General features: G+C 45.0%; 1 protein-coding gene across 1 annotated transcript in view; it reads right to left on the reverse strand.

Annotated features, from left to right (window-relative positions):
• Positions 1 to 26,661, reverse strand: part of skila (SKI-like proto-oncogene a) — a 34,377-nt gene extending 7,716 nt beyond the window's left edge. Inside the window, exons 1-5 of the mRNA XM_063461130.2 lie at positions 26,345 to 26,661; positions 22,799 to 24,070; positions 4,122 to 4,214; positions 3,468 to 3,556; positions 1,387 to 1,529 (exon numbers count right to left, since the gene is read on the reverse strand). Of these exons, the coding sequence (XP_063317200.1) occupies positions 1,387 to 1,529; positions 3,468 to 3,556; positions 4,122 to 4,214; positions 22,799 to 23,920 (1,447 nt within the window). The 5' untranslated portion in view covers positions 23,921 to 24,070; positions 26,345 to 26,661. The remainder of the gene's footprint in view (positions 1 to 1,386; positions 1,530 to 3,467; positions 3,557 to 4,121; positions 4,215 to 22,798; positions 24,071 to 26,344) is intronic.
• Positions 26,662 to 27,911: the final 1,250 nt, after the last annotated feature.

Genomic DNA, 27,911 nt, shown 5'->3' on the forward strand with positions numbered 1-27,911 from the left:
ACTCTGTGTGATTATTGTTGCAGTATATTGTGTCAGGACTTTGTCTGCACTCATTTAGCAGTACAGATACCAGCTCTTTCCCCTGAATTTTCATTTAGAAATATTTGTATGAAAGGGAACACCGAGTCCATTCGTGCAGTTGCAGGATGGTGGGAATTATTACACAAGTAATGGATCAAACCACACAGCAACCAAGAGTGTGACATACCACCTGAATGACAAGAGGAAAACTGCTGGTGAAAGTTGCACATGTTATGGCCCCGACTGGATGGGCTTGGGATGTCAATAGCTCCCAGCCCGAGAGAGAGAAGAAGCTGGCTAACACTAATATGGTACTCAGAAACCAACATCACCTTTCTAAGAGAAACCTAACCTACACCGATCACCAGCAGTGGGAGAAAGACTGTTTGAACATGTGAGTGAGTTATATGTTAGTGGAGCGCAGCTGCATGCTCAGTCCAGACACCACAGATGCATCTCTAAATAAAAACTGAACTGCCAATGTGTCACATGACACTGCACAGCTGTGAATATGGCTCATTTTTTAGGGCAATTTTGATGACACAAAAATGTTTGAAAACTACTGTAATACCCAAATATCATTCGTGCTGAGTGTTTGTGGAAAGCGTTTATATGAGCTCTAGTTGTGTGTGTGTGTGTGTGTGTGTGTGTGTGTGTGTGTGTGTGTGTGTGTGTGTGTGTCTCCAGTCAGTTTTATGCTTTTTAATTAGTCAAAGTCCAAGTAACTTTCCATCTTCATGTCTGACACCGTTAATTAAAGAAAGACAATCTGTGTACAGAAACTCTTCCTCTACCTGCCCACTCACGCTGGGTTCTGCAGCTAGACTCCGTGTCTCTGCAGATGTGCAGCTCTTATTAACTGCTGGAGATCTAAGGCCTGTTATTAAATGGATAAACTGGAAGCAATTTCCTGCCTTTTGGCCCATTATCGGCTCTGCCATTTTCAGCTTTTCACTTGAACATAATTACAGAGCGTCAGCTGTTGCTTTTAATTTCACAAGAAGGTCAAGTAAGAAAGGGTATGATCTTATTTGTTGTTCTATTTGGCTGATTTGTATGGTTTCCAAAAAGCATGATGAAGTCAGATTATCTTGGCAGCTTTGTGTCGGAGAAAGTCGCATCATCTCTGATCAGATTTTTCTTCTCGTTTACACGACAACAAACATGTTCCTGCCCTGCTTATCCAACATCAAATCCCTCAGGCAGAAGGCAACAATAACATGGTCACTGATTTATTTCTAATCCTAATTTGAAGACCAGATTGTGTGTTTAAGTGGTTATAGCATGTATGTTTAGCCATTAAAAAGCTTTACACGCGTCTTTGCTGGTTAATAATTCAGCTCTGCTGGGTGTATTATTACTGACCCATTGGCGGCTCGTCGTGGCCCAGCACTCTGCGACTGTAGTGGTGTTTGAGCAGTGCGCTCAGCATCTCGGGGCTCATCTCCGCCTCCCTTCGCAGTGACACATTGGGAGCCACCATCTTATCGTATGTGTACATGTAGTAACTGGAAGAAACAAAAAAAAGAAGGCATTTAAGCACTCAAATAAACATCATCTAATTTTGAATCCATTCACAATTTTCTTCATTAACACCAACATTTGTCTGGTTTCTAAATATGTAAAGACTGAATTAAGCATCTACTCTGTGCTCTTTTATTCTAGGCATACAGGAACTAGCGGCACCTTTTACATAATCTTGTCTTTGAAGCGATGATCGTAACAACAAATTATTGACTCGGCAGCTACTTTAACTAATGTGGCGTTTGCTCTAGCCCAAAGTAAATGGACGCTGGGAAGGCTGCAGGAAAAAAAAATCTGCCACATGTTTACAGGATCTCAGCCTAAACACATCTTTTGCGTATCACAAATGTTCAGGTAGTGGATACAACTGGGAGAAAGAGAGATTGTGCTGTGAGATACTCCCAGGCCACTAAACCAACACTATTTCATGATGCATGATGGGAAGGGAAGTTAAAGAGAGGGAGAAAAAGAAAGAGGAGGAGAAGAGAGGAGTTTTGAACCCCTCCCCCATCAGCAGCCCCCTCCAGACAGGGCTGAGGCTGAAACAGTGAACTAGGTTAAGAATGGCAGCTCAGTGGGACTCTGTGCTTCGTTTTCTTCCAGAGCAGACACACAACGCTTGGTCTGTCTGCTCGCCTGAATGAAAACCACTCCTCCACATGAAACGGCTCAGAAGCGACTGAATAATGTAAGCCTGGCTTGTATGTGACAAGTGTAGCACTAATGGATGTTTGTGGCAATCCAGATTCGACTTTAAGTGCTGCGGATGTCTGGCACGACATCCAACTGTTAGGGCGCTGCATTATTACCAACTCTGGGATGCAAAAGACACACTGCAAACTGGTCTTGACTGGTTTGTACGTGTAGCAGTCATGTGATGCTGGCAGGTGACCAGAGCTATAATCCCTCCAATTTGTCTGGCCTGGAGTCTGCAGGCCTCCACGCAGTCAGTAAGTCAAAGGCAGTCACATGTAGCTATGGCTTTAATCTGGGTCAGATTACTGTGAGCCACATCTAAACAAGAGCTGGTGTCCCCTGGGGATGGAGAGATGGAGGGGGATGCAGAGGACTTGGAAACGAAATGAGGAAGGAGCGAGTGAGGGAGAGGAGGAGGAGGAGACGAGGGAGTGCAGTCACAAGAAATTAAAAGAAGGGGAAGAAACCAAAGTCAACACAAAACTTAAAAACATACACCTACAATATCTGGCATGGAGAGTCTTATCTCTTCTCCGGGTTTTTACAGATAACACCAGGCCATCTGGCACAGATTCAGGTATCGATAAGTCCTTAAATAACTGCAGCTTTTAATTTTGTCTAGGACAACCAAGTAAAACCAACTTTAAAATGAATACCACTCGTCTCCTTCAGCAAGATTTAATAGAGTTCTCTACACTGGAAAAATAAAACAATGTGAGGGGCAACAACTGCTCCATTCATTTATATTCATACTTTCAGACATTTCAAATTTTTGAACAAAGTCCAAAAATTTTCTAATAACCAGAAAACTCCTCACACATGTTGATTTCCTGCTTTTCTGTCTTTTATATGAAAACACACAAAATATGTTTATTTATGCAGCACACGGTATTAAAGGCAGCCTGCTGCAGGCTATTAAAATTTCAGAGGTGAAACAACTAATCAAGGGAAGAATCTTCTACATCTTGCTACATCTCTAAAACCACCAAATAAAAGTTGCACTAAGCTTGAGATAGTTAATTAATGCTGTTTATTAACAGAAAAATATTCTGATAATCATCATTTATTAAACCAGAATGCCACACGCTCTCTGCTTCTCGACGCCGCTTTATATCTTTGTTGGAGAAATTTGATCTCTTTGGTGCAGTGGAGATCAGAAATATGATAGTTACAAGCCTCAAAGCTTTTACTGGAATAACTGACTTAGGGTTAATAAGGTGTAGTACCTGGGATGGACCAGGGTGGGGTGTCCTGGCTCCTCCTTGATTTCTGAGAAAAGCCGGTTGAACACAAGAGTCGGTGGAGATGCTTTCCCCTGTTGGAAACACAAACAAATAGATAAATGTGACACAAAACAAAAAAACAAAACTGCACATCTTCCACCCTCATATATTGATTGGTGCACAGCCTTCACAGCGCATTAGATAAATTATTACAAAAACAATCAGATGCATGAACACGCACACACACACACGAATACGTGGAGAAAGACAGCGGGAGGAGAAAGAAATGTGCTGCACGTGGCGCTCCTGGAGCCATAATATAGTTAATATGCATGCATACATGTGAAAGGGGGATCATCCATCAGGCATCAGTTGAGACACTGGGCACGTGCATGTGTGCGCACGAGTCAGAGAAAGAGATAATCATGATAAAGCTTCTTCTCTGCATGTAAAGTTGGCGGGGGAGGGGGCGAGGAGCAGAGCAGCTTGGTAGCTACACAACAGAGGAGAAGCGTGCCGCTATGAATGAGTGAGCAGGGGGTGTGTCTGTCAGTGGGTTGTTTTGGGGGGGGGGGGAGACGCGGCGCACCTGAGTGTGGAGGAAGGGGGAGGAAAGGAATGGGAGAAGGTGTCACAGGGAGGGAAATGACAACTGACCTTCCTCGCTGGGTCAGCATCAGCCAACTTGTCGCCGGTGGAGCAGATATCTAATGAGGGTTTCCTCACCTGGCTCTCCTCCTCCACCACCTTCTGAAAACAGAAAGAGAGAGAGATGGTGGTTAAATAGACGAGCAAAGACACCCCAAGGTTAAATACAGCAGAGAGAGAGAGAAAGACACAGATGTAGTGCTGCACCAAATACATTTGTTGGAATAGTCTGAACGACTTAAAATGAGCATATATGTCAGGAGGTGTGAGAATGAGAGGAAGCACGAGGAGAGGAGAGAAATTACACCTGGCGCACAGATGCAGAGGGGGAAAGATGGAGACAAATGGCACTTAAATGATAGGAAATGGAGACAAATGACACTCAAGATGTAAAGGATGGATACAAATGTGTGCAGAAGTAAGTGAACTAGCCTGAGCTGGCCGTAATGCAGCTGTGAGGAAAACGAAGGCGGGGAGGAAACGGATAAGCCGAGTGTCGCCGCCGAATGAGCCCGCAGAGGAAGGCCTATGACTAAAACAGAAAAAAAAAGCCTAGCTGTAAGCCGACGCGGCCTGTTGCTACACGCTTCTGAGCGTGTCAGACATCGGCATACATGCAACGCAGCTGGAATCAAAACATGCGCTGTACAGGAAAATGTACATTTGTGATTCCTGTGTCAGCGTCATACCCTCGGAGGATGTTGAGTAAAAACTGCCTGCTGCCTCTAGTTTTGTCTATCTCACTGTTTCGCTTTGGGTTGAGTTTTTTTTTGTTTTTGCACATATATCCAGGCCACGCTCGGCGAGAGGCCACAAGCTGATGTAGCTGATGCTTATCTGTGACAGGCAGGCCTGACACACATGCTCCATGCATTTCACAAACACGGCCTACCTAACTGACAGGTAACAGAGACAGCAGAGGAATAAGAATGCACAGCATCGTAATGCGAGCCGTTAGGGAGCCCACAGCGACCGACAGACAGCGGATTGAGAAGGGAGATGCAGAGAGAAGAGAGATGGTAAGAAGAGGAAGGAGACGAAAGAAGAAGGGGAAGAGAAAAGTGTGAAAGCAGCGAGCAGAAAGAAGATAAAGTTAAAGAAAGCATCAATAATTGACTTAGTACCCTTTTAAAGCCCGCTATAAAACGTTTATCCACAAAATGCAGACACACAAGCTCTCAGTGAATAATAAACAGGCAGCTTTTCATCAGCTGGACTAAAGGATTTTCCTCTGTGCTGTACCGGCTAAGAGCTTGTGTCATTACCAGCGCTAAACAGCCTCAGAACAATGCCAGCAAATAACTGTGACAGCCACGCATTAGCCGCTTATCATTTATACCGGTCCAGCAGCAGCCTCATTCAGCAGCTTAAGCATGTATTATTTACAAAAAACACAATTATTCACCTGTTACATATTCCACGAAGCACACATGATCATTTTTATTTATCTATTCACTTTCTGTTTCGCTACCTAGAGAAGCCACAGCGTCTTTCTTAAAAGAATACATGTGGCCCTCGAAGAATTGATGTGGCACACGGATACCTCTAAATGCCATCTTACTTGCACATAACAGTCGATACCAACATCTATTTTTAACAGCAATTAATTCACCGCAAGTGAATGTGACCTGTGACTTTATGTTTCTCTCTGTACCTCCACCTCAAATCACAATTTCTATATATTCATCAGCAAAAGAAAACAAAAAAACAAAACTAGTAATAGTGATTTGAATGAGTTTTTCTGAGGGGGATAGTACCTTATTTACAAGGCCATGCATGAATGAGCATGTTCATGCAAATGTTAAAAGGCTGGAGCCGTATGTGGTAGCCAGGTGTGGTTGTTAGACTGTGTTTATACAAACGGGACCTCGATCATTTGTGAATGTTTGTGGTTAGTGTGTTTTTGGTTTTTTGTCCTTTTTTTTTTTTTTTTTTTAACCCTTTTTCCCCCTTCCAGCACTGCAGCACTGAGTGGAGGAGGGGGGAGGGACAGAGTGAACAGCTCAGAAAGAGAGAGGGGTGACAGGGAAGAGACAGAGAGGAGGAGGACTGACAGAAACCACGATGTAACCACTGCAGTGGTGTGGCGGTGAGCTGGGTCTGTCCAATGTAAAGAATGGTCTGTGTGTGTGTGTGTGTGTGTGTGTGTGTGTGTGTGTGTGTGTGTGTGTCTCAAACACATACAGAGGGAGCGCGTGGGCCAAACTGATATTAACGTCAGGTCATACAGAGGTCTTTCATCTGCTTGACCTCTACAACGACAGATGTTTGGCTGCTAAGACGACTGACAGCTCATTAAAGGCTAGGTCTGCACCCTCTTTTGTCTGTGTGCGTATATGTGTGTGTGTGTGTGTGTATGTGTGTGTGTGTGTGTGTATTCGCAAGGACCAATTAGACCTTGAGAACGAGGACATTACTGGAAAACAAGGACATTTTGGCCAACGCTCAGTTTGGGGCTGTTTGAGGGTCAAGACTGTAGGTTTTATGGTTAAGGACAGAGAACAGATTAAGGTCCAGGGTTTTTCCCTCATATCTGACGCCAACTAAAGAAGTTTGGAAATTCCACCAAAGGAAAATCACCAGGAAATAAATAAATAAATAATAAAATTTAAACCCATGGCTTTGCTTCATTAGTTTTGCTTTGTTTTTGAAATTTTAAACTACTTATTAAACCGCATGTTATCCTATAAAATCTCATAAGAATTACACCAAAAGGATTATAATTTGATTCAATCGTTGATTTGATCGAGTCACATAAAAGTTTAGAAGGTGTGAATTCAAAAATGATTTAAGAATTTAATACAAATCACTAGGTCTACCTGCAGTACTTTTACTGCCCACAGAGAGGCCGCAGGCCACACTTTGGCAATCACTGATATACAGTCTGTGTGACTAATGGTGGTTACATGCATAGTCACCCTTCAAAAGGAAACTCCCAGGGTCTGGGTTTTAGTATAAATGTGAGAAACACCCAGAAAACAGTAAAATAACAAGGCTGCAGGTGGGCCATTACTTCTGTATGTTCTGTATCCACACACAGACCAAACAAACATGCACACGTGTGCTACACTAATGGCTGCCTGTCGCTCCCAGTGACTCCTGCATACCTGACAGCTGACGGCTTAACGCCCACCACCCACTCACGCACGCACACACCCCTGCTCATTATTCCTGCTGCTCTGCACTCTCTCTTCCTTAATGAATATGTGCCAGTGCAAACGTTTGCACATTTCGGCACTACTACCATTTTCCTCACCTTCCCACCCCCCACCTTGCTTTATTAAAAACACACCACACTGCTACTGGGTCCTAATCTGCAATAACGAAGTACCTCTCTTATCTGGGCTGCCTCTGCGACACACAAACACACACACACACCTAACCCCCTTATGTCTCCAACCCTTTGTCAGGCTGAAGCTCGCCTTATGACAATGTGGATTAGCATTCCACACACTCACTCGGCTGAACTCTGCCCTGTTGATCCTAATCACCAGCAGTCTGCCTGCTGCTGCAGCTTCACGCTGGCCTGTCCCACCACTGTGTAGCTGGATGTAGCCGCAGCCATGTGAACTCACAGTGACCCATTTTTTCAACATACGTGACATTTCTGCAGCAGACGCATTAATGGAGTAGAAAGTGGTTTTTCTAATGTGTGTCTGTGTGTCTTTATAAAGTGCCAGTAAATCAAACAGTAACAAGCGGCACTTTACTACGCAGGCACCCATGACTGTACATTAGCATGCACAGTCTGGCAGAGCAAATGTATTTAAGCAATAGCCCTGCATGTATTTCTGCTGTGTTCTTCCAGCAGCAAACATCTCGTTTATGCCCAGAGTACCAGCTGCCTTTTTACTCTCCTCAGCTTAAAATGCACAGCAAAGGAGCATTTCAATGGGAGCATGGCATTCTCCTGTGAGCAGGGAAAAAATAAAAGATGCTCTAACTTTGCGCATTTTTGCAGCTGGCTGAGGTTTTTGTTCATTTTTGCTAGAACCAAGATGAAGTAGATTCCATAGCTCGCCACGTTGCCAACGAGCTGCTGCCTGACTGGGGTGAAGGCTGTCAACCTACAAAAAGTTGACAGTGAATTTCTTCATACCTGAGGACTGCACTTCATTTAAGTGAGTCTCCTTCAGCTCATCCTGACAAGACAACAAGAAGAGTCTGTTTTTCCTAGTCTTGGTGTATTTTTTATAAGAAATTTATATGAACCATATATGAACCAACGCAGACTGACACACACACACACAGAGCAAACAAGCCCGAGGTCAAGCGCCGCTCCACTCCTGTCACGTGGACCCACTAAATGACTGCTGTCTCAGTGCACATAAACACACACGTGCAGTTACTCTTTGCTATAAATACACATCCAGTCCCCATACATACATAATAAAACACACACCGGGCTTACCCCTCTAACAAACACATACACGTATGATGGAGCAAACTGGCACTTGCGGTCTCTGTTAGTTAACAAATCTCAGGAAAGTCACAGGTTACTTCAGCTCAAACTTGCACGATAAGCTGACAGAAAACCATTTCAGGAACTTCTTATGTAAAAAGAAGTTACAGCTCATTTCCAGCTCCGTGAACTCTACTGGAGTAGGTCTGCAAAACTTGCAGATCAAAATAATCTCTGTTTATCTTATCACGAGCCTCGCACTGAAATAAGCTGTACTAACTCCTCCTGACTGGCTGCTCTTCGCAAACAGAAGGTTTAGCTGGGCTTGTGTGCTCACAGCAAAAGCCGTGTGAATGCGTGGCGACAACGGAATAAAATATACCCACTGTTTGACATCATACAGAGCCAAAAGTAGTAAATCCTACCTGAAACCGAGTGTTTAGAGCAGTCTGAAGCCTGAGCTTTAGACTCGTAGGGATTATGTGCACATACGCTGACCTCATTATTTCAAAGTCTGACCATGTTTAATATGAGTGTCCAGCATTGTAACAGCATATACAGAGAAGAAAATAAGAAAAGCATAATGTTTCACCTTTAAAGTAAACTGTCCCTTTCTGTGTTACTGAAAAGCTTTAAAAACAAAAAAGATGCGTTACATCATTTTGAGTAATATTTCTCACCATTTTCTAGGAAAAAACAATTACTTGTCATTGCAAATAAACATTAGCTGCAATTTTATTACTGGATCCCTTCTTTGCCTTCATTATAAATATTTTGCTTGTTGTTCAGAGAAAACACTACAGACGTGTTCAAACTTTAAAACCCTGCCCAGGATATAAAAAGCTCATACAAACACAACAGCAAGTCTTGACATGCCTGATGGCAAATCTTATCTAGGCCATAATAAAGAGTGTGCAAGCCTTGATCTGACCTTTCATCCCACAGCAGCAGTGTGTTTGCGTGTTATTAAAAACCCTTCTGTGCCCACACACACACACAGAGCTGGGAACCACTCTCTTCACATCTGCTGAAACCGTGACATCAGTTGCTGGGTATGAAAACTGAAAGAAAACCCCAACGAACACCACAACCTATTTCAGGGGACGTGAACGTAAGTGCGCCCCCATCCTCCAATCATTCATGTGCCTGGCATTCAGGAGAGGAATGGAGACAGTGAACGGATAGCAGCAGCAGGAGGAGGAGGACGACAAAGTGATGCGGCTTATTCTCCTTTTTCCTCTCAGAGGAGGAAGTGAAAATTGTGTTTGTGTGCGCGTTTCTTTAGAGAGAGGACTAGGAACACACACGTACGCAGACACACTCGGAGAGACAGTCACACCCTGTCTGTTTCTAGACCACATCCTGTACTGCTGTAGTCGTCAACTGTGTCAAAGATCGAGCAAGAGATACATCGTTATATATACACTTCCTGGCTGAACTGCAAAAACAAGGCACATTTATTTATCTCTGTAAAGTCACTATTTACTCAAAAATCACCAAACGGCTCAGACTTTTCCACTGTTTTGTGATCCTTTAAGTAGGTAGGGAACAATGTTTAAAGTACTGTCGAGTGTTTTTATTCACTTCATTTCCCTGTTGTGTTCCAAGGAAACAAAGATGTCTTCTTTACAACAAATAACTGACATATATTAAAATCTTTCAGCTCTACGAGAGATAACTATCAGCCACAGGGTTCTGGCCGATAGCTGTGCCTCCATAGTTTTTAATAGATCAAACAACATACTGTGTATTTGGGAAAATATAGAAATAATCTGTGGTTGCAGCAACACCACTTTCTCTGTGCAGCTCCCACTCAAATCACAATTTTTTATATCCATCGACCTCCGCCGTGGTTTAGCCGCTTATCCCTTTGCCTGCAATTAAGATCAGACAACTGTACGCTGGTCTTCTGGGTTTGATTTGGGTTTTACTGGGTGCTCTGGTGGTCCCACCTGGCCCCCATACATAGACACAGGCGCTGGAGGGTTTTATATAGAGGTCTTAATCCAGTAAGCCATTTATCCACGGACTGGGAGCCACACTTTGTTTCAGCAGCCAAATCAATAACAGCCCACAAGGGAACCGGGCAGCAAAGTGGGGCAATTAAAGGAATACACTTTTGGTAGAGGCTCTGTGATTAACTCAGCATAGTGAAATGAGATCACTTCGAGGTCTGGCTGTTTGGTTCCTGACAAATGTCAGTTACATTTTAACTTGAGATACTCGGGAGATTGCTCAACTAAATTTTTCATTCACTTTGGCACTGCAACGCCAGATAAGCGGGAAAGAAAACAGAGCAGGGCACACATGAGGACAGGTCTGACAGGTGGACGCTTAGACAAACAGGTGACAGAAGGAAACAGGAAATAAAAAAAGGGGGGCAGCCGAGACAAATGAGGAGACAGAACAACAGCATGTGACTGCGTGTCTGTCTGTGCCTTCCCCCAGACACGCACACACCTGTTCCTCCCTCTTTCCAAACACAAAGAGTAAGACTAAAGCCAGACAAGCACACTGATAAGCATAAGCCAGACCAGTCATGCTCGACACACACACACACACACACACACACACACACACACACACACACACACACACACACACACACACACACACAGATAAGAACAGGTTCATTCCCAACTTGCGTTTGGCTTCGGGCCTTGAGTACATTTTTGCGCCACAAAGGCACTCTGTCTAGACAGTCATCACATGCACGTCAAACACACATACACGCAGGTGCACACACACACACACACACACACACACACACACACACACACACACAGCTTTTCCTCTCCCTGACAACATGCTGAACTCCTTCCTCTAACAGCTACAGTTCCAGTCAGCCATTTTACAATCCACACACTGCAGCCTTGATTGCGAGAACAAATGGGACCCAGTGGAGAAACGGTTAATGGGCAGTCTATGGCAGAAAATGAAGCGAGTTATAAAAGCCATCTCTTCCCACTAATAAACGCACAATCTACTGTCCACCGACTGTAGCTTTACGGCAGACGGGGGTTTAATTTGGAGAGCGGCAACACTATTTCTCTGGGATCCTTCACATTAAAAAAAAAAAAAAATGTTACAATTTTTCTCAAAAAGGCGCCTCTTGAAGCTCTCTCGATCAATTTTTCTATTCATCTCCCTCCCCTCCTTTCTCCGTTTCTCATGTTTCACCGTCAACTCCCAGGCGGCAGCTTCCAGTGTGTGTTCAAAGCAGTGTATGTGGAGGGTTGTAATGATGTTACCTCATGAATGGACAAATTGTCTGACTGGAATACACTATGTAGGCTGCACAGACTAAGGTAATCCCCACCCCCACACACATACAGCCCCTATGACACTGTATATATTATTGTAGAGGGTGAAAAAAATACTTCTGGTGAAAATGATTAATTTCCCACTGACTTTGTGGATAAAACCAGTTTTCCTGGGTCAAAATGGGAGGGTGATAGCTGACAGAAAACTGGATTTTTCTGTAATCGTATAACCCCAAACAACCTGAAATAGTTTAATCGACCAATCCATAATCCAAAAATACCCTGAGAAACAGATAAACCTGTAGATATCTACCTTTCCTTAAACAAGGATATCTCAACATTTTGGGCAAAAAGGACAGCTCTATTTTGCTCATTTTCAACTCTAGTCTTATTCTTGGACTCCACTAGAGTAGCTTTGAATGAGTCAGTCTTATACTGGGTGTTGGTAAAACACATCAGTTCAAGCGTCTATTTTTTTAGCTCCCTTTTCTCTAGCTTTAAACCAGCTTTCTTCTGATTGGCTGCTCCCAGCAAACAGAAGGTTTGAGCAGTTGAGCATTTAGAGCAGTTTAAAGGCTGAGCGTTTGGCTCACAGGGATTACATGCACAAAGCTCGTACATTGAACATTTAGTCATGTTTATTGAGCATCTAGTACTTTTAACAGTATATATGGAAAAGAAAATAAGGAAATGGCTCGTAGGTCAAACACCTACAAAAATGTTTGCTGGGTTTCAAATTCTCACCTTTGAAAAAGGTGCAGTACATATAAGAAATCCCTTTGAAATCTGGCACGGTATGCCATATATAATCTTAGCGTCCCCAGAAGAAATGATGAAACACACTCAAAGGCATTGTGTGGTTGTTATCCACAGACATTGCATCAGTAGCAAGAAGTACAAGTGCATTATGTCACACTTGAAATCATCAGCCTGCACTACAGTGATTAATAGTGATGAACAGACAGTGTGTGTTGCTAAATAATACAATTTTAGCCATAATCACACAGCTGTTTTAGAAAGGAAATATGATTCAGCCTTGTAAAAGAGAGACTGGCTGTAGCATTCGGAGGAAGATCTATGATATCTGAAATGTAATTTAGTTGCTCTCCCTGCTGCAAAGAGACAGAAAAACATTAAAAACAAAACTCCTACCAGGTTCATGTCACGTTCAGAGCAATATTATGCGAGTGTGATGGTTCTGACTCCCATCTACTCAAGGTAAGTCATTAGATTAACGTGATGCATTATAGGCCTGTAGTGAACGTGTCTAGTAACATTCATCCTGGAAATGAGGGTGTGATTTTTTTAATTTTTTTTTAATCTTCACCCGACTCAAAAAACAGAGGGCAAACTGAACGCACATGAGCTCACCATCACTAGCACAGCAGCTCAGTGTGCATGCGACACGTTTCCTCTCCAGGGCCCACACCCACCCCCACCCCAGTACGTTAATTATGAAAGCTGTTGGGGGCTCACCTATGTGAGTCAACCAAGCCAGGAGCCACAGACATATGCGCACGCGAGTGAGCAGACATCTGATCAAACGGCATCTCCTTCAAACAGCAAAACGTAGGAGGATGACGTCGTTTCTGCGAGCAAACTGTCGCGCACTGGTGTGCACGCAGACTCGAGCAGACACACTTCGTTCTCCCAGGAGGACGCAGCGACTGAGAATGAGGCCAGTGGGCCCTTGTCGTCTCTGTGGATGATCACGTGAGCTTCACTTGGGCCTCTGTGTGTGTGTGTGTGTGTGTGTGTGTGTGTGTGTGTGTGTGTGTGTGTGTGTGTGTGTGACAGAGATTTAACATCTTTAAAAACCAAAAGAGAAACGTGCCACCATAGGATGCTGTGCAGAGGTAGGTTACTAGTTCAAATCTGCAATTAGGGACAAAGATGCACACACTCTGCTGTTGCCATCAAAAACCACAAATCAGCTGCCTGGTTTTCTATATAAGGTAACTTGGCTTACTATTCATATTGGATGAAACAACTCGGGAGTGCTTGGAGATAGAGGGGAGTGAGAGAGCTGCAGAGAGGACGAGCGTTGCTAAGCAGACTGAAAGCTGAGAGAGGCTGTCAGCAAGCCAGCATTGCACTGCTATCACTACAGAGAGAGAGAGAGAGGGAGAGAGAGAGAGAGAGAGACAAAAAAAACAAAATGGAGACACTGCCCGACCCTTTTTCTTTGCAATGAATTACACAGCACCCACTGAAAGGCCTCCTAATGCATGCTGAAGACTGCTTCGAACAGCCGTTCGGTAGCTAAATAGGAAACAATCCTGCATTAATTTATCCCAAATTGTCATTTGAAGAAAAGTCTGGTGAAAAACAGAAACAAATACACTTGCCCTTTTAAGAGGGAAGCAAAAACAAGTGCCTCACAGTGAAGTAGGTGTTTAAATGAGAGGTTTAAAGGTTTTACTGCAGGAGTCGCCCCTGACTAAAACCCTCTTTTACTGGGCCTCGTATGCGTACGTATCGATCTGCGGTTTGTTTACTTCTTGCTCAGTTGTAACATGGAATACTGCAGTAAATGTCAGTGCTTGGCTGGCCATCGTTGTCTGCAACAAGGCCAGAGGAAGGGGGGTGGGAAGGAGGAGGGAAGGATAGGGGGGTGGAGAGACATGGAGTAAGGAGGCTATCCCAGTCGCTACAAACAGAAAGCTCCACCTGGCCAAAACGACCCGCAGGGTAAAATCTATCACAGACACATGGAAAAGCAGACAGTTAAATCCAAACTGGCCCTAGGTCCTCTGACTGTTCTGCAGGGAGCTCCGGTCTCATCCATATTACATGCAGGAGCTTGTTTGAAGCCTCCACTGCTCCCTCTCTGCATGGGCAGCTTGGCTTTGCTGTTTGGGCCCCTCAGGCTCGACACCCTCTCCATCTCTCCTTCATACAAAACACAACTCCCATAATGCAAATCCATCAGCTCCCGTCACTCTTCCTCCATTTTTCCTCACAAGCTCTGGCTTTCAAAATAACCCTCTGAAGACCTTTGCAAAATTTAAATGTTCTTCCTGAATGTGGTTCACTGAAAAGATGAAACCTGCACATAGAAATCCTCCCGACATTTGACCGAAGGCTGCTGTTAATTTCCACCCTGTCTGCACCGAGCTTCATGTACCAGAGCCTATGACAGGTGAACTCGATCGCCATACTTCCTTCATTAACACACAAGACACATTCAATGTCTGATGCAAGCTCTGACAGCAGCCCAAGAAAAGCACAGTTGGGATTGGCAAATCTCATTACGGTTGAGTCAGAGCTCTAAGTGAACACACCTGGGTGCAGATCAAACAGACTGAGTGAGAGACCAGGGCGGTGATAAATCTTTGTCCTGGCTCCACAGTGACGCTGATGAGTGGAGAGCAGACCGCAGCACGGATGGAGCGCCGTGACTCACGCTGCAGGATAGGGTTGGCGTGGTGAGGGGGAGGAAGTGGCTGGTTTCTGGTTGGGTTTGTGTGTGAGAGTCTGGCTGCTTCTCTGACTGAGTATGACCCTTTGACTTCCTTTAAATCACAGACTCCGCACTGTGTCATCCAAACACTAGCCTGTGCTTTCATCGCTCTAATAAAAGATATCACGCAAATACATTCAAAGCCTGTGTCGAGGCTTCTGTCATCCAGCTCCGTTGGCACAAACTTTGAGAGTTTTGGGGTTTGAAATTTCATGGTCAGCCTTCGCTCCTCTGCTGCTCTACAGAATAGAAAATGAGGCAGCTTGGATGTCTGCCAGAGCAGCTGACAGAAAAAGGCAACCTTGCCAAAAAATTTGCCATCGGTAGACTGTGAAGGCTAGAAATCTTCACTCAGCGTGAGTCACTCTTACGAAGAACTGCTCTGCTTTCGGCCTCATCTGGAATCAGGATGCGTTTCAGCCAGCACATTTTGATAGTGATGACAGAGAAAATTTCTGGCATAACAAAGTGCACTTGTCACAGGAATTGGTTAAACTGTAGCCAGACTGTAAACCACAAGGAACTCGTCAGAGGATAAAGTCAAGGGCAATAAGCCTCCATGAAGGTTGAGCCTCCTTTAATAACAAAGTTGTTGGGTTTTTTTACATGACAGTCCAAAAGAAGAGCTGGACACGCAAAGAATAAGTGCTACAATGTTTGACACGCCACTTTATTGGTTGGTGCCGATGGAGAGACTTTTCTCTTAGCTTGCGTGCAAGGATGCTGAAGTGCACTCCAAAGCCCCGACCCGTGCAACCATTAATTATGCTCCCATAGCTTAAGTATACTCAAATAAAAACCCACATTATACCTTTTATGGATGCTGTTCAGTAATTAATTGCATCTGGAGGTCAACAACCTCAAGGACTGTCTGCTACTTAGTTTAGGTTGTGAAGAGTTGCAGTGGGGCTGTTGGAGATCCAGAGGGAAATCCAGATCCAGGAGTCCTCCATTTACAGTATCTAGATGAGCTGGTTTGGACCCCAGGAGGATATGGTACAAAGAAGACTGTATGTTTGCATGTCTAGTGGCTTAAGAAACATCCCAGAGACGGATGCGTCCCATGAGTGTCGTCACTGCAGGTGGGAATAGCAGAGAGATAAACACATCAAGAGAAAAGGGGAAGAGAGGAGACTGGGCAAAGCTTAAAATGTCCCTTTTCCCCCATCCTTATTAATGCAGTCCATTTCCCAGTTGTTAACTTCACAGCTTTGCCCTGAGCAACATCACCCAGGCTCCTGGAGAGAGGAGGATTTACAGGGTATACAGACTAAAAGGGAAAGACACCATTGGAAAGTGTTTGATGTAAGTGGAGCAAAGGTGACGCCTCAAAGTGAAGGACTTATAGAGCAAGCGGTTCGCTGTGCTTCAATTTGGGGCTCCAAGCTTAAGGTCACAACTAGGCATCGCAACTAGGTTCAGTTTGATAGAGGCAAATGGAGAGAAAATCAAACAGGCAGGAACACACTTGTATGGAAACAACAAGTCGTTACCCATCAGGGAAATAAATGGGGATTTATTAATCAGTATTTCCCCCTAATTTTCACAGAACTGAAGTATGCATGACTGATATGCGTGTTGGCCAGGATTGTGGTTGGCAACCCATTGGGATTCAACGACACGCCTTTGATATCCGTTGTTTATCTGCTTGTCTCGGAGATGGGGCTGTGGGAGAAACTATAACACTGCATATATGCCGGGCGTCTACGTGTACTGACTGATGTGTACATGGTGCTCCTATGGAAAGCGGCGTCTCTGGGGTTCTCCATTTATATCTTCATTAATCACCGTTCCCACCGGGAGGCCGCACAGAGGAGTCTTTCAAATGCAAACGCGTTCTCTCCGCTTGCACACAACACACACACAGCCCCTTTACAGTATACCCACCAGCGTAGCAGCTCACAACACGCACAACCTGCTCGTCCGGCTGTCTTTCAGGAAGACCTGACAGTGGACAGTTAATCTTCTCGTCAACACATCGATTAATTAATACCAAAACTCCTCATTATTCTGTTCTCTTCTAAAGCCAACTAAGCAAACGAGTCAGGCGTGTTTTGATCCAGAAACCTCTCTTCTTGCAATCTTGTTTGAACTCGTAGCCCCACTATTTTCACTTTGTTCTCAATCTCGTTTTCCTCAGAAGCAGCAAACTGGTCTGGCGCCCTGAGGGGGAGCGAGCGAGAGCGCAGCGAACATGCAAATAGACCATCAGTCGAGGCTTCTTTTAAAAGCCTGCAGGACGTTTAGCGGGGAGGGGCTTGGCAAGTGTGTTTAGTCTGTGTGAGTGCTGGCAGACGTGGCAGAGGCTCCGCTGTATCTGGACAGACCTGTCTGTTCTGCCCACTGCTGCGGCAGGCTCACGTCAGGCCCGGAGCAGCACAGTTTCCTCTTATTTTTACTTTGTTATCCAAAATAAAGAGCAGCAGCTGTTCCAGCCCAGTGATGGTACATTTCTAAATGTGGGGCTGTGGTGAACAGCACAGGTTGATGAACTGTGGCAGAGGCCTGTGGTCATGTGAAACCTAAAGCTTTAAAGGATGATTCTTATATATTTCAGACAAAGACTAGGAAGTAATGGTTTGGGCACTCCTCCAGCGAGCTGCAACTCTGTTATAGAGCTATGATACTGGCACTGACCTGACGATGACATACCAGAGGCCCCTCGGCTAAGCCCCTCCTACCTTGAGGGGCCCCTTTTAGCCCTTTTACAACAGGCTGCAAACATGGGCCAAGGCATGGCTCGTTATACACAGACTGTCTCCCACACCAAACTACATACAGGCCTAATAGACTGTAGGTTAGTGTGGGCCAGCGTCCAAAAAGCAGCCGTGTATTCAGTATAAGGGGACAATTGTTCTAAGGAAAATGCACAAACAGACAGAGAAATATGTGTATGTGTGTCCTTCTTGTTAGCTGAGGAAATACAAGCTAGCAGGCATGTGATTGGCCAATAAAGAGGGCTGTTACAAGCAACATTTGAGGTTGAGGTTAATTTTCATGTTGGAAGAAAGGAAATTTGAGGCCAGAGGCCAAACCCACACCCCAGATAAAGAAATAAATAAATAAAAAGTGGAGCGGTTTGTGAGTAAACCATATTCAGGGCGACGTGTCCTGGCTCTAACCTCACATCCTTTCATAGCCTTCTCATACTTCTCTTATTTGCTCAAGTGTCTTGCCCTCAGGGGGTCAAAGATACCGTGTTGCCCGATGCAGCTTCAAATGAATGCGTGTGACAGCAGAAGCAGTAGAGAAGTGAACTTGGGACACTGATTCACATGTCTGAACACAGACAGGAACTTATGTAACACCGGCTGTGCCCTCTGTAAAAAAAAAAAGAGTCTGCTCCTTTCACTCTTTTTGTTTCCTCCTTCCTCCCTCTCCTCTTGATGCACCCTCCCCTGCCACCTACCCCCACACTCTATTCAGCGTCCGTGTCACCCGGCAACTCGCCATATCCATCAAGGAGACCCGATCAATAGGCGCTGGCCTTTCCTCCCCATCCACCTCGCAGAAGCGCACAAGTGGTCTTATTGCTTATGTAACGATTGACTTATCGGGTCATTTGGCTGCCTACTTTGCTACTGTTCGCCAATTGGGGCCAGGGAGGGGGCATTGACTGTTTACGGATACATGTGAGAACGTCTGAGTTGGAAGAAAGGGGGTAATGGTGAGCAATGGGTGGCAGCGTGAAGACCAGACTGCAGGTCTGAGGGCAGGAATCCAAGAGAAGGCAGGCAGTTTGAATGTCGAGGGGAGGTAGATGAAGAAGGCAGGCGCAGCGAACGATTAGCATGCTCGCCAAAATCCAATTAGATACCGCCCAAGAGAAAGACTGACAAGCAGACAGACAAACAGCCCAGGAGACAGCTGCACCGGTCTGCGGTAATGAAGTCACTGGTTTCCAAATAGCAAATAGAGGAAGCCAGAAAGATGCAGCTGTCTGCCGTCTGTGCCGCAGCCACTGTGTCAGCCCGGCCAGGGAGACAGACAGAGGAAGGCTGTTCTCTGCGTCTGACACTTCTGACTCGGGGCCAGCGCAACGCTACAAACAAGGCTGAGTCAAAAAAGAAAAGCAGCAAACTGCTACACCCACCATGTTGGGGCTGCTCATTAGAGTTAGGAAACAAGCCCAAAATATCAAAACAGATTGTTTGGGAGTTTGAAGTTATAGTGTAAAAAACCTTTTGAGTAGCATGAGCTTATTTACACAATACATTTGAAAATGGCTTTAAAAATATGAGGAACCATCTTTAAAAAACAAACAAACAAACAAACAAACAAAAAAACAGACAAAGTGAGTACAACTGAGAATTTTTTTATTGAGATGTTTGGCAATCACTAATGCAATAAAATTTCACAAGGTAGTGTTGTGTGTGTGGGGGTGTGTGTGTGTGTTTGTGTGTGTGTGGAGGGGTGTTCAGACATTCTCAATCTAAGGAATGAGTGTCTGTAACAAACCCTGAGGTCAAAATGAAATCATTGTCTGTCGAATACTAAAGTGACTCCAGTGATAAGGTTTCAGCTTGTTGCTGTGTGCGTTGGTTGTGTCTAGTAAACTGTTTACACAGCAGGGATCAGTAGACAGGCTAGCACTGCCTCCAGGCACAAAGCGCCTTTATGGAGCGCAGGTCCTGGAGTTTTTAACTGCACCTTTTTAAGCCAAACAGTCCGAGCAGGATTTGGGACTGGGAGGGGGGAAAAATTCCAGAAAGCTCCCCTCTTGTTTTCTAAGAGGTCTCAGAAATCTCTGTTAAAACTGCTTGTAAATGCGCACATTGACACTGTGTGTAAATAAGGGACATTGGGTAACAGTGTACATTTGGGGTTAGACCAACGCGCATGAAGGCGAGCCATCTTTCTAAAAAGAATACGCAACTATGAGCTTCCCTGCCTGGCCGTCCACCAACATCCACTGGGATGTGGAAACTATGAGTCACGCAGCCAGTGCGGTGGAGGCGGCTGGACACAGAGAGTCTGGAGGATGTTCAGGGTGAGAGACACGTCCGTCTGTTTCACTTCCTGTTCAGTTAACGCACGCTTTCATTACAGGAATACACAAACAGAGAGTGGCGGAACGTGAAGGGAGAGCCCCTGTGTCCTGACTTCAGTACGAGGTCATCGTGTTCCTCCGGTCACTGACCTTTCACACACTCGTAAATCTGTTCAGGAGGGAGGGGTGTGAAGTTTATACTGGCATCCTCTATCAAGTCACCTGCTTCCTGGACACTCTCATGCAAACATCTTTCCAGGAATTTTAGCCATTTGTGACTTTGTCTGTCTCAGTCAACACCAGCATGGCAGTTACATAAAATTTCACCGCTGCTGTTAACCCTGCAAACACCATTTCCACTGAAACCAAAACCCCACAAACACCATGTTCTGGTGTTTGTGGGGTTTTAACTAGAATAAGAAAATGAGAGAAAAAAAAAACAAAAAAAACTTTGACTGAGAAAAAAATAAATAAAAAAAAAATCATCACCTCACAGAGGAGACAGCACCTGAAACTGTGGTGAGACACAGGCTCCAGAGGGCCTGGCAATGTGTGAGTGTGTGAGACAGAGAAACAAAGATGTGTCATACTGGCCTCCACACACACACACACACACACACACACAGGGGCAATCTGTCTCACACATAAACACACACACCACCGACACTGCGGGACTCATCAGCCCCCTCGACATTAGGTACATGTGCAGTACTGTGTGCGCTAGTTTCCCTCTGAGGTACAAAAATGTCTAGCTTTCAGAAAGAACGTCTGTGGCTTCCAACATGCATACCGGCTGGGAAGAAGCGAGACAGGAATGTGGTCAGGACGCTGGGCGAGACGGTAGATGCTATTTCCGATGCATTCGCAAAAGGCAAATAATTCCTCTGTCTCGCACACATAAGTTGTGTGTCTTGAGCCGTACAAACCTCACACTCTGCACAAACTCTGCTCAGTCTTGCATGCAACCAGCTGCCAAGTAGTGACACATAAATCTTGACAATGACAGCTAACTTCACCAAAAACGTGCATATAGATTTGCGTGTGAGCTAACCAGCCATTCACCCAGAATACAGTGCAAACCAGGGATAGTCCGCTGTGGTCACAGAGAGGTCATGAGACGACATAAACCAGTTAATAGCAGTGAAACAAGCTGGAGTTTCTCCCCCTCCTCCTCCTACTCTTCTAAACACTGACCTTTCAATAGGATTGCTGCCCTTGTGGCTTCTATATTGCACTGGCATGATTTTTTTTCTACACAGCAACTTAAAAAAATACATAGGAGCAGTAAAACAAATTAAAAAAAAAAAAAATCACAATCAAATCAAATATAAACTCATTCCAATGTGCTGGGAGTGACTAAATAAAGCTAAGCAGTCTGCTGAAAGTTAAAATAAGATAAATTTCTTTTAATAAATGTTACCAGTCAAAACTATAACTGAACCTAAGCTTCAATTAACTGCACAGCCCTGCTTAACATCGGTTTACGTTCCAGTACTGAAAGTGTGGCTTTCAGTACATGTAGACTGTTCCAACATTTTTTTTTTTTAAACCAGCCAAAAAGCTCCTGAGCTGTGAACGGCACGAGATTTCCTTTCCATCAGCCATTATCTCAGACTGTGTGCTGAAAGAATGGAGATGAAGTAAACCTGGGTAAACTGGCCAGTTATTAGTCAGTAAAAAGGGACCAGCTTATTTCCTTTTTAACTCTGTTTAGCTACAGTTAGTTTCCAGTGTGGGCTTCCCTGTTTCAGTTTAGTTTTTAATAGTTGAAAATGTTAGGTTTCAGTTTAGATTTTATTCATTTTACTAGTTAGGTTTATAAAATGGAGGGCCTTTGACATGGGCATCTTTCTCAGAAGTACAGATTAGATATTACAATATGAATAAAGCACTTTTTGAAGGCAGCTGACTCGGTCCCATAGACAGATTTCTATCATATACCCTCATACAGGTAGGTTCCGATACCAAATTTGACTAAACAATAATTCAAACTAAACATTTCCTCTACAGTTAGTTGTAAGTGCAATATTGTGTCACTTAGTTTTCTTTCTTTTCCCTTTAAAAGTCTTTGTTGGCTATAATAACCTTGGTGCTGACAGATAACTCCAGTACCGGAGTTTCAGGGTTGCTTCCTGAGCCTCGCATATTGGCCTTTTGTTCAGTGACATTCCCACCGACCTCCAGGTGACCCGGGGGGACAAATGATGCACTTCCCCTTCAGCTGTGGCCAGCTGGCCTAACTTCGTCTGATCAGACCTGGCCAGGCAGATGTCACCACCTGTCCCAGGCCTCAGACACACACACACACACACACACACACACACTAGGTCAACACTGGTTTAAGAAAACACCAGCCATGAGGTAGTCTATTCAAATGAGCCCAACACACAAAACACAAGTCTGGAAGAGGGCAGGACAGAGGACGTGTCAGCTAGACAAACAAATATGGAGACTTTAATTCAACAGAAAAGCTTTCACCGGTCAAACAGCAGAATGGTGATGAATGAGGATTTATAGCAAGCAAAGACACACTCAGCTTACACAGGTATCACTAACAGGTGCACTTACTTTGTCTAGCGACCTCTTGAGCTGATAGTGGAACTTCTCTTTGACCTCGTCCAGCAGCTGCTTGAGTCTGGGCTCCTCCGGGGTCCCCTGGTACTTTCTGGCAAGCTGCAGGTAGCAGGGCCACTTGGCTGAGTCAAAGCCCCAGTGGCAGGTCCTCTTATCGGGTGACTTGTGCGAATGCATGACAAACTTCTGCGGTGAAAAGAGCAACTGGCACTCCACACACTGGATGCAGGGCGCCTCGGGCTGGGTGTAGAACTGGGGCACAAAGAGACCCTGGCACTTCCCCAGACACTGGTGCTCCACCTGGAAGCTGGCTTCACTCTCCTTCAGGAGGCCCTGGGCTGACAGCTTACCGCTGGGGTCAGCAGGCAGGGCTGCACCAGGACGCAGCAGAGCGTTGCAGAGCCGCTGTGCATCGGTCAGTGTAATGAGGCCACAGGAAGGCGCGTTGAACGGCAGAATGCCCAGCACCTTTAGGATGTGCAGCTGCTCGGCGTCACAGCGAGAGCAGTAGACGTACAGCTCGTCGCACACGGTGTTGATCTGCTGCAGTGAGAAGTCGCGGAGCACGGAGTTGAGCACCTGGGGCAGGCAGAGCCGCTTCTCGCCCCCAACAACGAAGCAGGAGATGGACTCTCCCTCCAGCAGGGAGTGGGTGAGTTCAGTAGAGCTGTCGCAAGGAACCAGCAGAGGGCCCCCTCCCAAAACAGGAGGGGAGGGCAGGGGGGGCATGCCGGCCTGGGAATGCTCGTGGCCCGTGCGTGCAGAGAAGGCGGCCGGGCCCCCGAGGGAGCTCTGACTGCTGAGGGTGAACTGGGCCAGTGTGTGTTTAAGCCCAGGGCTCAGGTCCAGGGCTTTAGTAGAGCCCATAATGTGCAGTTCAGCCCGGCCTTCCATGTCCATGTCACAGTCGGGGCGTGGGTCCTCAATCTGCTCCCTCTTCACCTTGGGAGTTTTGGGGAGGGAGTCCAAGCTGCGACGCTTCAGGTTGATCTCCGCCATCACTCGCTTCTTGATGGGCGCGTCTTCCAGCCGCTCTCTGTACAGCCGTTTCATGTTGCCCTTGAATGAGGTCAAGTCTTTGAAAGGGGTTTTCAGGCTGGTCTGGGTGCTGGCCATATCTAAGCACAGGGTTATTGTCGTTTCTGCGAGCTGACCAAGTACTCGTATTCCTCTGGGTCTCTTTTCCTCCTTAACTCTTCTCAAATCCTCTGGCGATGAGACACATGCATGATTGTTACTGAAGATTTCTATCGTCTGATCCGTTGCCTGAGCATGAAAACACAAGGAAAAAATAGAAATAAAAAATTAATCATAGTTTTTCTACCTTTCCTGTAGACAGATGAACAAACTGAAAAAAATATCTGGAGCATTAAAGGTTTTATGGTGTCCCTGCGGGGTTGTTGAACAAGTCATCGGCTGTCAGCTTGGCCCGCTATACCAAATGGCCATTACCATACTTCACACAAACACCGGGATTTTCTTCTTGGCTCTTGTAATTGAACCCCAGAGAAAGAAATTTGCATCCACCAAAGGTTTAAAAGAGAAAACTTTCCAGCGCTGAGTGAGAATTTTAACAAGCCAAACCAGCTGACCACACAAGACAAACAGAAATCCTCCTCCTCCACCACCAACACCCTACCTTTACCCCCCCCTCCCCTCTCCCCCGTCATTACATTGTTAATGAGCGGCTGATCCACAATGCTCGAAAACATTTCACTTTGCAAATGAAAGTGCCCTTCCCGGCCATATTGTACGATCCCGTAGGTGTGCTTACCCCACGCTGACCCCATCAACTCCGTGAAAAACAATTGATAAAAGCGTTAACAGCAGTCATCCCCTTCCCTCAATCCTCTCACAGCTTGACATTCAGCACTGTGGAAACCGATGTCCCCCCAATCTCTCCCTCCGTCTCCCTTTTTTGTCTTTAACTCTCGGATTTTACTAATAAGGTAAACACCGAGCGGCTTTACCAAATTTAAAACGCCTTGTAGTTGGTAATGGCTGCTGGTGCTGCAATATGACAGCAAGACACAGCAGATTTCATGCACTTCGGCTCTGATGATACGCTTTCTGGTGTGGTAACGAAATGCTTTTTCTCTCTATATACACGCATAGAGAGAGACACACACACACGCACACTCACGCCAAATGGAAATTTTGGCTTGTCAAAAAGGTAAACAGGCAGACTCGGTTAATTAACCACAAGACATGGTTTTGCATGCTTCTGCAAATTTTAGCATCCCGATGTTTTCTCTTTTTTTCCACCGACTGACGGGAAGAAAAAAAAAGCTGTCGCGGTGCAAAACCTCTGAAACGGGTGGATGTTTGTGGGCGTAATAATGGCAAATACCACCGTGGGCCGATTGGCAAAACAGCCATAAACACGGCAAAATTCAAATCAGTGGCTGACATAAAGGAGCGTTTGCCCCGGTTTTTCTCGTGTTGTTTTAAAAAATATATATATCTCGGTTTACTTCCCCCAAGACACACACCATGTTTTCTCGTTCAGCCTCTCGCCCGAGCTGGACTTATTTCTTCACGTCACCCGCACTACTTCTTAGTACCCTTTTTTTGGTGCAAGGACACCGCGTATAACGCCAACTATCCCCCTCCTCCTCCTCCAGTCTGCAGCCTCTACCTCGCCTCCTCTGCTGGCTCGGCACTGGTATGCAGACAGTGCTGATAATGACATTCACTGTCTGCGCTACAGTCTGCTGTGGTGTGGTGAAGGCACCGCGGTTGGGCATTTATGCGCACACGCCGATTTTGGTGAGGGCACGGTGAGGTTTAAACCCGTGGCAATCTCCCCTCTCCAATCTCCTCCAAACACATGTAGAGCACTTGTCACTAAGGGTCAAACACTTGCGACAAGCGTTTAATATTAAAAAAATATGAGTGCAAGATTATTTAAAACAAGAGTATGTTCTGTCTGAGTGTAAAAAATGTGAGCATTTGACTGGAAACCCGCTGAGAAGCAGCACTCGGGTCCTTTAACACTAAATCATCATAGCGCTAGCTAGCCCGACCACCCTAGTCTGCCTTGCTCCGATACAGCCGCGCGTATAGCAGTCTGAACAGCCCAGAGGGCTGTGAAGCAGGCTAACCCAGCTCCCCAGAGTACAGACGGGCTCACTTTTGCCCAGTTCCCTCCCCCAGCAGCAATAACAACCAGAGTAAAGCAGGTAGAACGGACTTCAGCGCTCATATACATTGTAAGCACTGACCGCGACCGTTGGGGGGATAAACAGCCACCATATTAAGGCAGGCTAGCCCCGCGCAGAGACTAATAAAGCAGGCTTACCGAGAGCACGGAAAGCGTTAACATCACGACTGGCTAACCCCAGATAGACACCGATATGGCAGGCTAAAGCAGATTAGCTTCGCCCCCCCGTCACTCCGCTCCTCTCTGTCGGCCAAACGCAGGAATTCAACCATAACCGTTAATCACCGGCTCGGATTCGCTACTAACAAACCAACCCCCCGTCCCTCTTTAACGGGCTCGTTTAACCAGCTCCGTCCTTTGAAACGGCGAGCACTTGCCTGGACGCTGTGTAACGGCCGTCCTCACTCTCCCGGGGTCCTCTCAGTACTGGAAAAGCCTGGCGGAGCGTCAACAAGATGCAGCTAGAGGCTCCACTACAGCGCCGTAACGTCACGCTGCACACGGCCGAGAGGCGGAGACGTCACCCGGCTGACGGAAACTATGCGGGGGTGTCTCTCGCCTGTCTCTCCTCCTGTCTGTCGGCTCGCGTGTCTGTCTGTCTCACACAGTCTGTGAGGTTTGTTTCCTTCAGGAGCAGGTAACGCTGAAGAGGCGTCCCCAGCTTTTTAAACGAGGGGCGTAAGCGCCGGCGGGGGGGCACAGGAAATCTAACAAACAACATGGAAAACACCCCCCATACAGATGTGTTAAATACATCCTTTTGTTAAAGAATTATAATAGGTCTGTTCAGTGTATTAAAAAAAGGAAAAAAAGAAAGAAAAACATGTACAACTGTTTTACAAAGTGACTAAACAAGTATTTAGACTGTGAGGTCATATCAGAAATGGCACTAATCTTAACTCCATGTTATCGCCATGTGTAATTTATTTATATTTTAATTGTTCTTGGTTGTCCTGACATGGGGCAGTTTTCCAATTTCACTGTACTATTGTACTATGTATGACTGTGTAATGACAGTAACGAGTTATCTTATCTTACGTAAAGCAAGTGCTTTTATTTTCAGAATCATATACATTATTATATTGAATCATCTATATTAATTAATTAATGCACATTTCACTTTATTGCTGCAGCTTGAGGTCATCTTAATAACTTATGTATTATTATGTATTATTATTAATATTAATATTAATAACAATAATAGAGCTCAATGGAGCAGCTCTGTGGCCTGATACAGATGTAATACATATAAGGCAAGGCTGTACAAGAGTTTAAGCATCCTTTTGTACTGAATAACTTGAATAACTGTGGTGAGCATTTATACCCTCTGAGGTATTTTTTGTATAATCTAAAATGACCTAAAGCCATCAATGAAGTAGCTACCATTAACTATAAATAAAACCTCAGGCTTTTAAATGCCTAAAATATAATACCATTATTTTGAAAAGGAAGAAAATGTTACACACTAAATAAGAGAAATTATTTTAAGCCGTATTTCTTTATTGCATTTTACTATAAGCCTTATTATAACTATTTGAAAGGGTCTGGGAAACTTTTTGTAAAGGAAATTGGAGTTTATATATCTTGATGCATTCTCAATCATCCAGGTAAGTAAATCTCCAAAGGCTGATTTTGTTCATCTGGACGTAAAAACGCTACTTCCAGATGAACAGAGTCAACCTTTGGAGATGGAGTTTATATATTTTTTTAAAGGGTCAGCTTTATTTGTTATATAATGTAAGCCATGCTGCCATGCTAGTTTGTTATTTCTTCAGACAGGGTTTTCTTTTATTTATTTATTTTTTCTTGAATTATATGGATTGCCATGTTTGGATTTAAAGGAAGATTTTTTTCTGCAGTTCCCTGGTTTGACTTACATATATTGTACTAAGTAGACTGCAAGCATAGCCTGTATATAAATGATGGACATACTCACTCTGCTGC

The sequence above is a fragment of the Pelmatolapia mariae genome, linkage group LG18 (assembly GCF_036321145.2).
Source record: "Pelmatolapia mariae isolate MD_Pm_ZW linkage group LG18, Pm_UMD_F_2, whole genome shotgun sequence".
Taxonomy (NCBI): Eukaryota; Metazoa; Chordata; class Actinopteri; order Cichliformes; family Cichlidae; genus Pelmatolapia; species Pelmatolapia mariae.